This window comes from Vicia villosa, unplaced genomic scaffold (genome assembly GCF_029867415.1).
Source record: "Vicia villosa cultivar HV-30 ecotype Madison, WI unplaced genomic scaffold, Vvil1.0 ctg.000025F_1_1, whole genome shotgun sequence".
Lineage (NCBI taxonomy): Eukaryota > Viridiplantae > Streptophyta > Magnoliopsida > Fabales > Fabaceae > Vicia > Vicia villosa.
In genome coordinates this window covers 1619648-1631789 of record NW_026704957.1, presented here as the reverse complement: position 1 = coordinate 1631789, position 12142 = coordinate 1619648, and the positions used below count along the sequence as shown (strand labels likewise).

At 32.2% G+C, this 12142-nt stretch overlaps 1 protein-coding gene across 1 annotated transcript; it reads right to left on the bottom strand.

Annotated features, from left to right (window-relative positions):
- Positions 1-2477: 2477 nt before the first annotated feature.
- On the bottom strand, positions 2478-4928 carry LOC131622159 (WAT1-related protein At5g07050-like). Its single transcript, XM_058893190.1, has 6 exons — positions 4606-4928; positions 4446-4508; positions 4213-4329; positions 3684-4095; positions 3438-3589; positions 2478-3076 (listed from the first exon to the last, which is right to left on the bottom strand). The coding sequence occupies exons 1-6, from the start codon at positions 4806-4808 to the stop codon at positions 2842-2844; spliced, it is 1182 nt and encodes a 393-aa protein (XP_058749173.1). The 5' UTR covers positions 4809-4928; the 3' UTR covers positions 2478-2841.
- Between the last annotated feature and the right edge of the window lie 7214 nt (positions 4929-12142).

The following is a 12142-nucleotide window of genomic DNA, read 5'->3' as shown; positions in this document are numbered from 1 at the left end:
TAACCTTACTTGCCGAAGAAAGTTGATACTATGAAGGAGAATTTTCAAGTAAATGGAAAAGTTGTTCATATTGACCTTTAGTGAAGATATAAGAATAATTCCTTTCATATTCTAGGATTCCACAATGTCCTTTCTCCTTCATGGAATCTAGGGAAACATTGTTTGCTAAAATTTTCTTGCCATTATTTGGTAGAATCCCATGTTTTCTATAACAATTTTCAACAATGTGTCTACTCTTTCCATAATGAGAACACACTTTGTTCTTATAACAAAAATTATTAGCTCTATTGCCTGAACTGAATAAATAAGTTATAGATCTATGCCCTTTGCCCTGCAATCTTCGCGCATCACTTGCATTGATAAGCGTTCATCACAATGAACTGTATTATATTGTCTTTTTGTGTTGCAAACCCCTGAAAAATTTTAGTTGCTTTTTTGTAACGAAATCCTCAATAGAATTTGAGCACGAGCAATATTAAAGTATTCATTCAGGCCAGTTAGAAAATGAATGGAACATGTAATTTCATGATGATGCTTACCATTACTAACTCCAGTTGTGCAAACACAACGATGAGGCTATGAACAAACACGTGTAGGCAAGTAGTCTTCAAACTCCTCTAACAAAATCTTAAGAGAGGTTAAAGTTTCAGAAACAGATATAGATTATTGATTTAATCCAAAGATCTCACATTGTAGTTTAGAAATTCGAATGTAGTCATCTTGATAAAATCTATCTTTAAGTTTATCCCTTACTGAGATTATTGATTCATCCACAGAATTCATGATCCATGAATGAATCAACATAATACAATGAAACAAAAAAAAAATAAAAGAAAAAGTATTCAATTGAAGTATCTGAATTATCCAAAATTTTAAATTTCATAAAAATTTTGAATTACTTCATCCAAACATGCTATATGACTTCTTTTGTACATTGATAAGAGATGAAATGCAATAAAGCTGCCCAATAGAACTCCAATGTACTGGATATAAGTTTGAATCCAATCTTAGAAATGAAAAAAATGTCAGAAGATATAATTTTCAAAGGGAAATAGACAAAAGAATGCAAACTGAAAAATTGATTTTGGTTGTATTGAATCAATAATGTTACAAATTTTTATTAGGGTAGTTAGAGCATTTCCAATATTTTCATTGTTGTGTTTTTCTCACCGGATTAATTTATTAATTAGTTTTACTTTTTTGTTGTGTTCTAGGCCCATCGCAAGGGCTTAGCAAAGAGCAAAGAGCAATATCTAAGGGAAACCAAACACGACAAATATAGATGATATGATACTTTCCTGAAGAAAAAAAAACAATGATCAAAGTCATTGGATCTATCCTATTTTGTATCTCTCTCCCATCCTTTACATTTCAGTTGCGAACCAACCCCTCTATTAAAGCGAGGACATCGTGCCATTTGGGGAACTTCATTCTCATTTGAAATATTTTTATTCACTTCATACACTAACTTGAACGTTGTAGTGCTAATTGCAGGTTTTTACCTCCCCCGCATCAGAACCAAAAACCCACCGCTACTGGATATTAAGATCATCCCTTCCGACCATTAATGTAAAACAATTTGTTTATGAATCCAATCTATATTATAATATTTTTTCAGAACCATAATAATTATTCAATGGCTTAAAATATGTGTAAACAAAACTTTCACCAGTTCAAGTTATCACATGATTCTTTCAACCACAAACCAACAAAGTTATTGCAACAACGAATTGAAGCTTCATAGGTTGGAATTGGATCAAAAGAATCTATCATCTAGGCAGGCATGGCAACGGGGCGGGTCGGAGACGGTTTTTACCTCCCCAAACTCGAATTTCCAATCAATCCTCGTTCCCCGCCCAAAACGCAAACGGGTTCGGGTTGGGTTCGGGTATCCCCGCAACCAACCATTACGTAAAATCAATTTTTTTAATAAAAATCTTTACTTTTTCAAAAATCAAATTACATTATAAATAATAAAATAAAACAATCTCAAAAAATTTCATCCATACATTTCAAATATTTTAAATAGTAAATACAAATCAAATTATTAAAACATAAATCACATATTTAATAATATAAATTATGAAATATAAATAATAATGTACATAATGAAATAAACGGGACGGGTTTGGGGTGGGTACTAGTGTCCCTATTATCTGACCCATCCCCATATTTTATAATCGGAGAAAATCCAAACCCGAACCCAAAACCCAATCAAAACGAATTTTCCCCATCAACTTCGGGACTGGTTAGGATGGGTACATGCGAGTATGAGTTTTATTGTCATGCCTAGTAGCATCAGAGAAGAGCGATCAAGAAATAGAAATTGTTCTTCATGATGATCGCTTTTTTCATTAATTGACGACACTGATAATTTTTTCCTTCGAGCAAAAACAAATTAACCAACAATGTCCCAAGGTTCTTGTTTAAATAAATGCATAAGCTCTTATACCATTACAAAAAAAACATAATTTCCATTGAAAGTAATGCAAACAAGTAGGATTGATTTTTGTTGTACTAAATGAAGAGAGTATTACAAGTATTTATAAAGTGAAGTGGATTGAGAACTAGTAACTAATTAACAGGAAAACAAATGTTAACTAACTCTACAAATTAACCTAAAAACTCAGATTATTATCTGCACCTGCTGTCCACACTAAATGGTCTTAATCAGCCACCAAAAATGCATTAGCTTAGTTTTCCCAAAAAAAGAAAGTAAAGTGATAATGATGAGGATGCACATCACAAAAACCTCTCCCAATTTCTCAACTCTTCGTGACCCTTTTTTCATAGCACTTTTTTGTTATTGTTATTCTTCTCTTAATAATAATATCTACACGTTTAAACTTTTGGAGCACTAATAATTGTCACCCTTAAAACTTTAGCAGGTTCATCCTTTTGCACTTCAATATCATTTATTTCAACACCTTCTTCAATCACTGTTTCCAACACTCCATTTTCAACACAACACTTTGTTCCTTCTGTTATTGTCTCTGCTTCAATCTCTTTGTTTTCTTTGTTTTTGCCCCATAGAACTGAGTAAAGTCCAATTACGATCAAAATAGCTCCAATAACACTGCAAAATCACAAATTAAATCAATTTATCAATAATGCATCATTTTGTTTTCGGTTTAATGGTACAAAAATGATAGATGTATCAGCATGAAAGTAAAGTATCTTTCCCACTAAAAATTGATATGCTCATAACTCATTGAATTGTATTGAACAATGCTAGCTTTAATTAAATAAGTGGTCCACTTGTGATGCAATATTAAAGTTATAGATGTATCAGCATCACAATTATAATTGTGGCTGCATTATTCACATTTGTCACCTTTTTTTTTCTCTTACAAAAATATCATATTAGGATAAATACAATTTACATCAAAAAAAGAAAAGGAAAAACTTTATATTTTAATATGGACTATTGGACTTACCCTCCAAGGTATAATTTTTCAGCAAGGATGAAAGTGCCCATGATAGCTACAATGATCATCATCAAAGGACTAAAAGCAGTCACAAAAACAGGTCCTTTCTTTTGCATCACAATTCCTTGTACATAATATGTAAGACCTGATGATATTATACCCTGTTCATTCATCAATGTTTAACTCCATTAGAATCATCCATAAACATAACAAAATATGATTTAAAAAATAACTAATATTAGGTGGAAAACTTACAGCATATGCGGCGGCTAATAGGTTCATGTCCCAACCAATGTTCCAAACATTTGGCTTAGTTTCCATAACAAATGTAACTGCAATTGATTGAAGTGTTCCCAAGAAACACACTATGGCTGTCAGTGAAAGCTGTGCTGAATATTGTCTTAATGTGACAGCCTGAAGGATGAAGAAAGAAGACCAAGCAAAGGTAGCTACTATGAGGAGAATAGAACCCTTGACCCAATCTTTTTCACCAGAATCAGTAGTGTTTTCAGGTGCATAATTTCTAGGATGATGCATGTATTGAGAACCCAATATATTGATAACTTGTCCTTTGTATAATGTCATCACCATAGCCCCACCAACTGTGATTATAGTTCCAATCAACTTTACTTGGCATCTCAATTTTCTCATGTCCAATTTCTCCATCCTAGTTTATCACAAGTAGAGAAAATAACACCAAGTTAATTCATTTTATACCAAAAACATAAAAAGAACATACAGGAAGATAGATCATATATGAGAAATAGAATATATAAAAAAATACCTGAAAATAACAGCCATTACAAAAGTCATTGCAGGGAGAATATTGCTAATAGCACATGAGTATGTTGGAGAAGTGAATTTCAACCCAGCATAGTATAGATTCTGATCAATCACAGGCCTAAGCAAAACAACAAAATTTATAACTTTTTCAGAAGAACTAACTATAGTGTTTTTGAGAAATTCGACTGCAGTGAATCCGAGTCCATGAAAGAACACCACGAGAAAAGTACTAACCCGAGGAGTCCCAAGACGAACATTTGTATGAACATAAGAAATGTAATCCTTGGCCTTATCTTCCTGCCAATTGTCAAGAAAGAAGGCATGATCAGAAAGTGATTCAAGTATTATTTTTCAATAAGGATGAATGAATGATGGATATATAATTTATATATACCTCTCAAGAACAATAGCAAAAGGTGCAATAGCCGCGGTAGCAAAAGCGTGTCTATAAACAACAAGAACATAGTGACTCATTCCGCGGTTGAGTGATACTTTTGTTATTATATTCATACCAGCAAAACCAAATTGAAGAGAAATCATAGCTATGTATGGCTTGCACCTTTGAAATAAGCTTGAACAACATTTATCTCCTTCCATTTTGTTAATACTAAGTTATGGTATTCAAAAACTAGCAACAGAGTTGTATACAGAGGAAGAGAAGAACACTTGAATGTGTATGTGTTGTGTCTCTTGAGTGTAAAACGTTATGCCTTGTATTGTATTTATAGGCCTCCACTTCACATAGAGATGTTATGTGAGAATTGTCCTGAAAACATCAATTAGAGCAACTTTTTTGATTGAATTTGAAGCGTGTAAGAATTGATATCATCATCAAACTCACACGTGACCTCCTTTTAGTAATAGGATTAATAATACGTACGACATTGGATATTCTTATTTGTTGTGTGTGTGTATGCATGAACAATATGGATTCCACGTGGCAATAATTGTATTGTTTGATTGAGAAAATGAATTAGGTGAATGGCCATCCATTTCTATGAGTCAGTTAGATCACACTCTATGTGTTAAGTCATGTGGGGCAACACTCACCTATGAAAATTGTTAGAACATGAACTCGGCTAAAAGAAATGAACAATAAATACAAATAATGAACACACCATGTTTAGTTAAAAAGTTTGGTAACAATGTAATATCCATGAAAGATTATCAGTTATTTACATTGAAAAAATTTGATTTTACACTTTAAATTATAATATTAATTTTTGTTCTGGGCTTAATTTTTGATTTGGGCTAACTAGAGGTCTAAAGAATAAGACTCAATCTAGAATGTCCATATAGCAAACAGAAAAACAGTTGGGATCTCGTCAAAAGTCAAATACTTGATTTTAGCTATTAATGTATCTTTCTTCACGAGATCTAATTCGGCAACTCTCTGCATCTCACACCAGATTAGAGGAAGCACTTTTAACCAGCTAGCGTATATACGTCCAATGATGTTCCATTACAGGTATTATCTTACTCTCACTCTGAAAGTACATCTCTATTATTTAACTGACTTGAGTGTTAGAGTGTTAACCTTGCACTGCCACACTAGAAGAGCTTCTTCCCTTAGCATTACATATTTATAGTTCCACCTCAAAACAAAAACAGTGACGCTGTCTGAGAGAATCGACATTTGATTCCCTCGAATTCCCGTGAAGATAACCATTTCTTCACCACTGCTCCACTGATATTTGTTCTACTATATCTCTTAGTCGATTATATTCAAACTATGGCAACGTCAAAATTCACTCGACTAGATGCTCAACCGAAAGATGTCGCTACTGTTGCGATGGTTAACACTCTTGATCTTGTCGAAGAGGCCCCGCCTCCTTCACCAAAAGAAGTTGATCCAATCTTAGTAACTTCGCCTTTTAATATGTATCCTTTGATTCCAATTTTTCCGACCATCATCTAAAGTACTTCCCAAGTTTTGCCGATCTTTAAATCTCTTCAATAACTGCTTCATGGAAAAACTTTCAAATAGCTTCCACCGCAACCACATATCCTTGGTCAAGAGATGCTTCAAAGCTTCCAACTCCAAGATGGTCTTAGCATGCAAGGAGCGAGTGAACTACTTAACAACATCTACAACTTGGTGCGGCAATAAAAATAACACTTCTTATCCGAAAGATTCCTCAAGATTGACAAAAAACCAGTACACTCCTCAAAGAGACCAATCCATGCATGAGGTGATGTTACAGAGAAACCATAGTATCGAACCTCAACTCGTCCTCGTTGATTTATCCTCTCCACTTCAGATAACTCCTAGACCCTCAAATAGCACTACTACAAAAAAAAAACAATTAACCTCTGACGCGAAATGCATTAAACCTCGGCTAGAGAAGCGAGGTAACAAAGGGCGTCATGAGAACCTGCCACTTTATCCCCCCCCAATTACTAAAAAATCGATGGGTAAAGTTATTTGTGCTTGGGTTCAATTGGAAGCAAAATATTTTTCATATTTTCAAAACCAGCGCCACGTACCTCTCGATTTATGACCAAAATCGAGGGGACAAATAAATACCTTTTTTAAATACTCATTACATTGTTTACACAAAATATCAATAAATCAATTTGTTTAGAAACTACATTGTTTACACAGAATATTAAAGTATAAATACAACAAATTTTGAATCTGATTCACTGTCATCAGTGTCAATGGAGAACAAATGATAGGTTCTCGTTTCATTAAAATCTCGGGGAAGAGAAAATGTTGGGTGCAATATATTTTTAATGACTTTTGCATTTATTAGTTTCTGATATAACACAAAAAAAGTTAGATAAATAAAATAAATATTCAGTTATATGATTATTGAAGAACACAAACCTTAAACCCAAATAATCTTTTGCTCTTGCAATCCATCATAGAGAACTTTACCAAGCTTCTTTACGTTTCAAAGTTTTCATGTCAAATGTTCCATTATCGATTTTTTTATATTCATAATGCTTTTATAATGGATGTCTTTTAGATCTCATGCGGATCCTTGATGGTAGTGTCTAGATCGTTGATACTCATTAAATAGACGGCAAAGATTAGTTTGATGACGGTGAATATCCTCAATAAACATGCTTGAATAACACATCGATTATGACAAAAACCAAGGTAAAAATTATTTCTTTCCACGTTGTTGAAAACCGAGGTGAATAAGCTTTTTTATTTAAAAAATTACATTGTTTACACAGAATATTAAGATGCATTATTTACAACAAATCCAGATTTTGACAAACCTTTGCTCTTATTCCTAGAGAACAACAAATCTTGGTTGTTATCCAGATTTAATTGCATACCCTTTGTTCCCAACAAACACTTTATAACATATCCAATTTTGATAACTTATATGTTCCAAACATGAGAATTTTTTTCCGCACTTACAATACACTAAGGGAATCTTTTGTATTTATCTGGGTTATAAGCTTATCCTATAAAAGTTTATATTTGAGGATTGTGAGATTAGTCCTAGGTTTGGTTGAATATTAGTCAGTGTTAAAATCTTCCTAAGTTCTTGGTTAGTCGGGTTAAAACCAAGATAGGTTAAAGCTCAGCCTGATATTAAAAGCTCCATAGGTTCGAGATCAGTACGGTTAAAATCTCATAGTTTTTTGGTTAGGCCGGTTAAAACCAAGATATTGAGCTCATATTTTTTGAAACTTGAAGACTAACTACTCTAAGGTCTGTGTTTGTAGAAAGAAGACAAATCAATTTAATCAACTATTGGGAAGGAAGATTGATTTTTTCACTCTCAACCATATATTGAAAAAAAGACGCAAACGCTCACATCCATCGTCTTGCAATATATGGTTGAAGATCAACCATCATTTCCTTGTATAAGGGGGTTTGTGAGTCTTTCCTGCTAAAAGCTCTCAATTATTATTGAAAACTCTTAAGATCAATTTTTGGAGAGAGGAGTGACTCCTTTTGATTTGACTGAACCTCTATAACTCTTAGTGTTCTTCTTCTTCCTTAACTTTTTAGTTATGTAATTTACTTTCTGCTATTTAATTTTCGCTGCCTAAGTTTTTCAAACTCTATTTTTAATTTGAAAAAGTTTTTAAAACCAAGTTTTCAAAACCACATAATTCACCCTCTTTTTTGTGTTTGAAGTCTTGAGTCCGACAAAATCAACGTAAATACTTTTTTCCCTCAGATATTAACAAAAACCTAGAGGTATGTGGTGCACACTTTATAGTTTTGAAAATTAAAAAAAATATTGTTGCTGAGATTCAAACCAATGACCATTACAACTTTCCCCTCGGTGGAACAATAATCGAGGGGTAAAGTGACAAGTTTTCATGACACCCTTTGTTACCTCGCATGTGAAACCGAGGTAAAATCCCTTTCCCTACCGAGTTAAAATGTGTTTTTTTTGTTAATGTTAGTTAATTCATTATTTATTTGCATTCCTTATAATTTTGCTTATACATTAATTCAAAAGCGTAATTTCTAAAAACATTTTCCAAACTTCTACTTCCGCTCTCAACTCTATTTTGAAAAAAAATTTAAAAGGGAAAGGTTTACTAAATTCCCCCTTCTTGACAATTCTATGCTCAAATTCACAAACAATAACTTCGATTGCCTTTTTAGAGGGATATTTTTTCCAGATGAAGGGTTCAGTTCTTTCTTGGGGACTCGCCTCGCTTCCTATATTAATTTTTTCTGGCATGATCATCATTTTGACCATCCTCTTGGTGGTATCGAGTTAGCTTTCCCTTCTTAATCATTTTTTTTCAATTATGTCTTTCATGTTTACTCATTCATTTGTATAATGCTCGTGGATTGTTTAAAAACGACATAATCTTATCTTGTCAATTCAAGTTGATTCCTTTGTCGAGTACGGGTATCTTATCTTGACTTCTTTAAACTTGGTGTTAGCTCACTCCTATAAAATATTTTCTCTTGACATGTTCAATAGATTGAAGGATTAGAACCTTACTCAAGGTCAACGATCTCTTTCATCCCAACGTCACTTGAAGTTTCTCTCTACCAGTCAATTGTTCTATGAGTATCCTGAACCTCATCCCCTTACCATTTCTTCATCTAAGAGATTTTCTTCTTATTTAATGTAAGGTTGAGCTTTAACCAATATATCACTTAAGCTATCAGAGGCTTCTAACCCCTAACATTTTGCAAAACATGCGTCTGCCCATAGTCCTTTATCAAATATCCAACACTTCATCCCATCATTTGTTTTCCCCACTTCTAGTGCTACCTTGGTGAACTGGTCCATGTACCACTGCAAGGTTACCTTTTATTTTGTGGGATTCTGCTGAGGAGGAAAATTGTCATGGATTGTTGTTAACGTGCTATAAAAGAATCAAAAAGTTCATTCTAAGAGTTTATGTATCCATCTAGAAGGGTCTTAAAAGATGTCGTAATGGCTCCTTTGAGGGTTAAGTAAAATTGTTAGCATTTTATTGCACCCCACATGTGGTGATTATTGAAAATAGTGTCCACAAATTTCCTCAATCATGAGGAGCCTTTAGGACAAGAAGTTTGAACTCTGTTGCTGCACCAAATTGTAGGTGTCGTTAAGCAATTCACTCGTTCCTAGCATGCCTAGGCCGACTTGGAGTTGTTGTAGGCTTTGAAGAATCTCTTGTCCAAGGATCTCTGGTTTAAGTGGAGGTTGTTTTAAAGTTTGGTCTTGAAGTAGTTGTTGAAGAAGTTGAAAGATCGATAAAACTTTTAAAGTACTCTAGCCATTGGTCGAAGAAACTGGAATTTGATAAGTCTAAATAGAAGGACAATTTACTAGGACTATATCAACTTCTTCTCTTGGAGGAGATGAAGCCTATTTAAGGATATCAGAAGCTTAATCATTGTAGCAGTGGCAGCGGTGTTCCGTTGTTCAGCTAGTCAATGAATTTTAATATTTTTATACTTTGAAATATTTTACTTATTTATCTTTAAAATCTTTAAAATGTAAAATTTATAGTTTTTACGGTACTATATAATTTTATTTAATCAAATTAAAACATAATTTAAAAAAAAAACTTTAAATGGGAAATTTGTTTGAATCACTAATAAAAAAACTTTTTATGTATTTTACTTTTTTGCATATTAATTTTTTTTTTTAAATTAAATAATTATTTCAAATTTTTTTCATTAAAAAAAAGTATTTTTAAATAGACAGTCAATTTGAATAATTTTATGTTAGGCCGGCTCTGCCTCATTATTTGTCATAATTATGACTTATATTTGACAAAAAAAAATTATTTTTCAATATATTGCTCTTTATATCTTTTTATTGTATATTCAATTATTGTATTATTATGAAGCAATAATGAGTAGCTGGTGGAGAACACTTGTTTTATAATGAAATGAAGTGCTCGCTGATGCCACTAACTCAAATCAAAGTGGCCAAATTGGCCATAACACAAGTCACTCTCATTCCAATTAATTTCGATATCTGCCTTGTTATTAGTTTGGGTACGCGGCGAGTGTCTCTGCCACATCTTATCCATCGCAACAGTGCTCAAGATGGAAACTAAACATTGTTCAAATTTTCAGTCAATTTTTGGAAAAATTTGTAGAGTTCAACTACAGTTACAAAAGTGATATTAATTCAATAATTGAGTCCAATAACTATCCATAATCATCAATAAAAATGTAGTACTCAATTATTGATAATTGTAGAACCTAAAGTTATATTAACACTATGATCATCTTTGAAAATGTGTAAGAAAGATTACGGAACATAATTTAAATTTGTTTACAATTAAATTATAATTAAATAAATTTTCATAAAATATTTATCGCAGTTAAATTATAGTTATATAAATCTTTACCTATAGTTAAAATACGACTAATATAGCAGTCAATTGTTACGGTGACATTAAGTGATCATTGTTCCAGCTTTTTTTAAAATTATATTACTATCACCTAAACTGATATTGCACTCAAAGGAGGGAATCCATAGAAAATAAAATATAAAATTAAAAAGTTTGTTCATGAATCATGGTGCATTTACATTAAGAATGAGAAAGTGGGGGTACTCTGTTTTTTCGATAAGTGAGGGTTAGATACATTAGAATTTAGAAATCTCACCAGTAAATTATGTGGTTGTCATTATTTATGCACTTTTTTATTACCTAATGTGAATGTACACTGACACAAATAAATGACAAAAGATAAATACTTAAGAAGAGAAATTTTGGCATTAAAAACCATAAATTCATATTCTTAAAAATAATTAATAAGAAGTGAGAAAAATTATAATTTATTTAATTTTTAATTTCTTTTTTATTTGAATTTATGGGGTGGTTGTGATTATGAAGGAGAGAAAAAATCTTGTATTTGTTTTCTAATTAATTAAATTTTTTTGATTAATTGTGTATAAGAAAATTTCTTATGTCCGTGTCTACCTAAGAATTTTCCTATTTAAGAATTAGCAGTGGAAAAAGCATATGTTTGGATTTGTTCAGTAAAAATCGGTAAAAAATAGGATAAAGCAAAACAGATCTAATTTATGACACATATTTAAAATTTTGACTTGTTCTATACAAAAGTGAAAAAAGACAGAATAGACTCGCGGACACTTTATTTTTTAAACTTAAAAATATAAAAAAAAAAATATATGATTATGTAAATATCCGTGTTGTAAGAACTCGAAAAAAATCAAGCATGACAAGATGAACACATTAGAGCACGCGAGAAAAAAAAAAGTATAGATAAAATTGACATGTGTTATGAGTTGGATTCATTTTTCAATCTCCTTAAAATGTAAACCAGGTTGAAGAACAGACGAGTGCTTAAATTGGGAATGTTGAAAGCTATGTTAAGTTACTATTTTCATATGACATCACCAAACTTAGCATATGATAGAGGAGGATATATATTGTTGAAGATTTAAAATTCCCTATTTGACATGCTGCTGCATTGATTCTTGACAAGACAATTTTGTTACTCTTCACGTGCATTTCTGGAGGAA

Excerpts from the sequence above, each read along its gene's own strand:
- LOC131622159 (XM_058893190.1), bottom strand. The coding sequence starts at position 4,808 with ATGGAAGGAGATAAATGTTGTTCAAGCTTATTTCAAAGGTGCAAGCCA. Across the intron at positions 4,330-4,445 it reads TTCGTCTTGGGACTCCTCGG|GCCTGTGATTGATCAGAATC; the intron begins GTTAGTACTTTT and ends TGTTTTGCTTAG. Across the intron at positions 3,590-3,683 it reads TATTAGCCGCCGCATATGCT|GGTATAATATCATCAGGTCT; the intron begins GTAAGTTTTCCA and ends ATGAATGAACAG.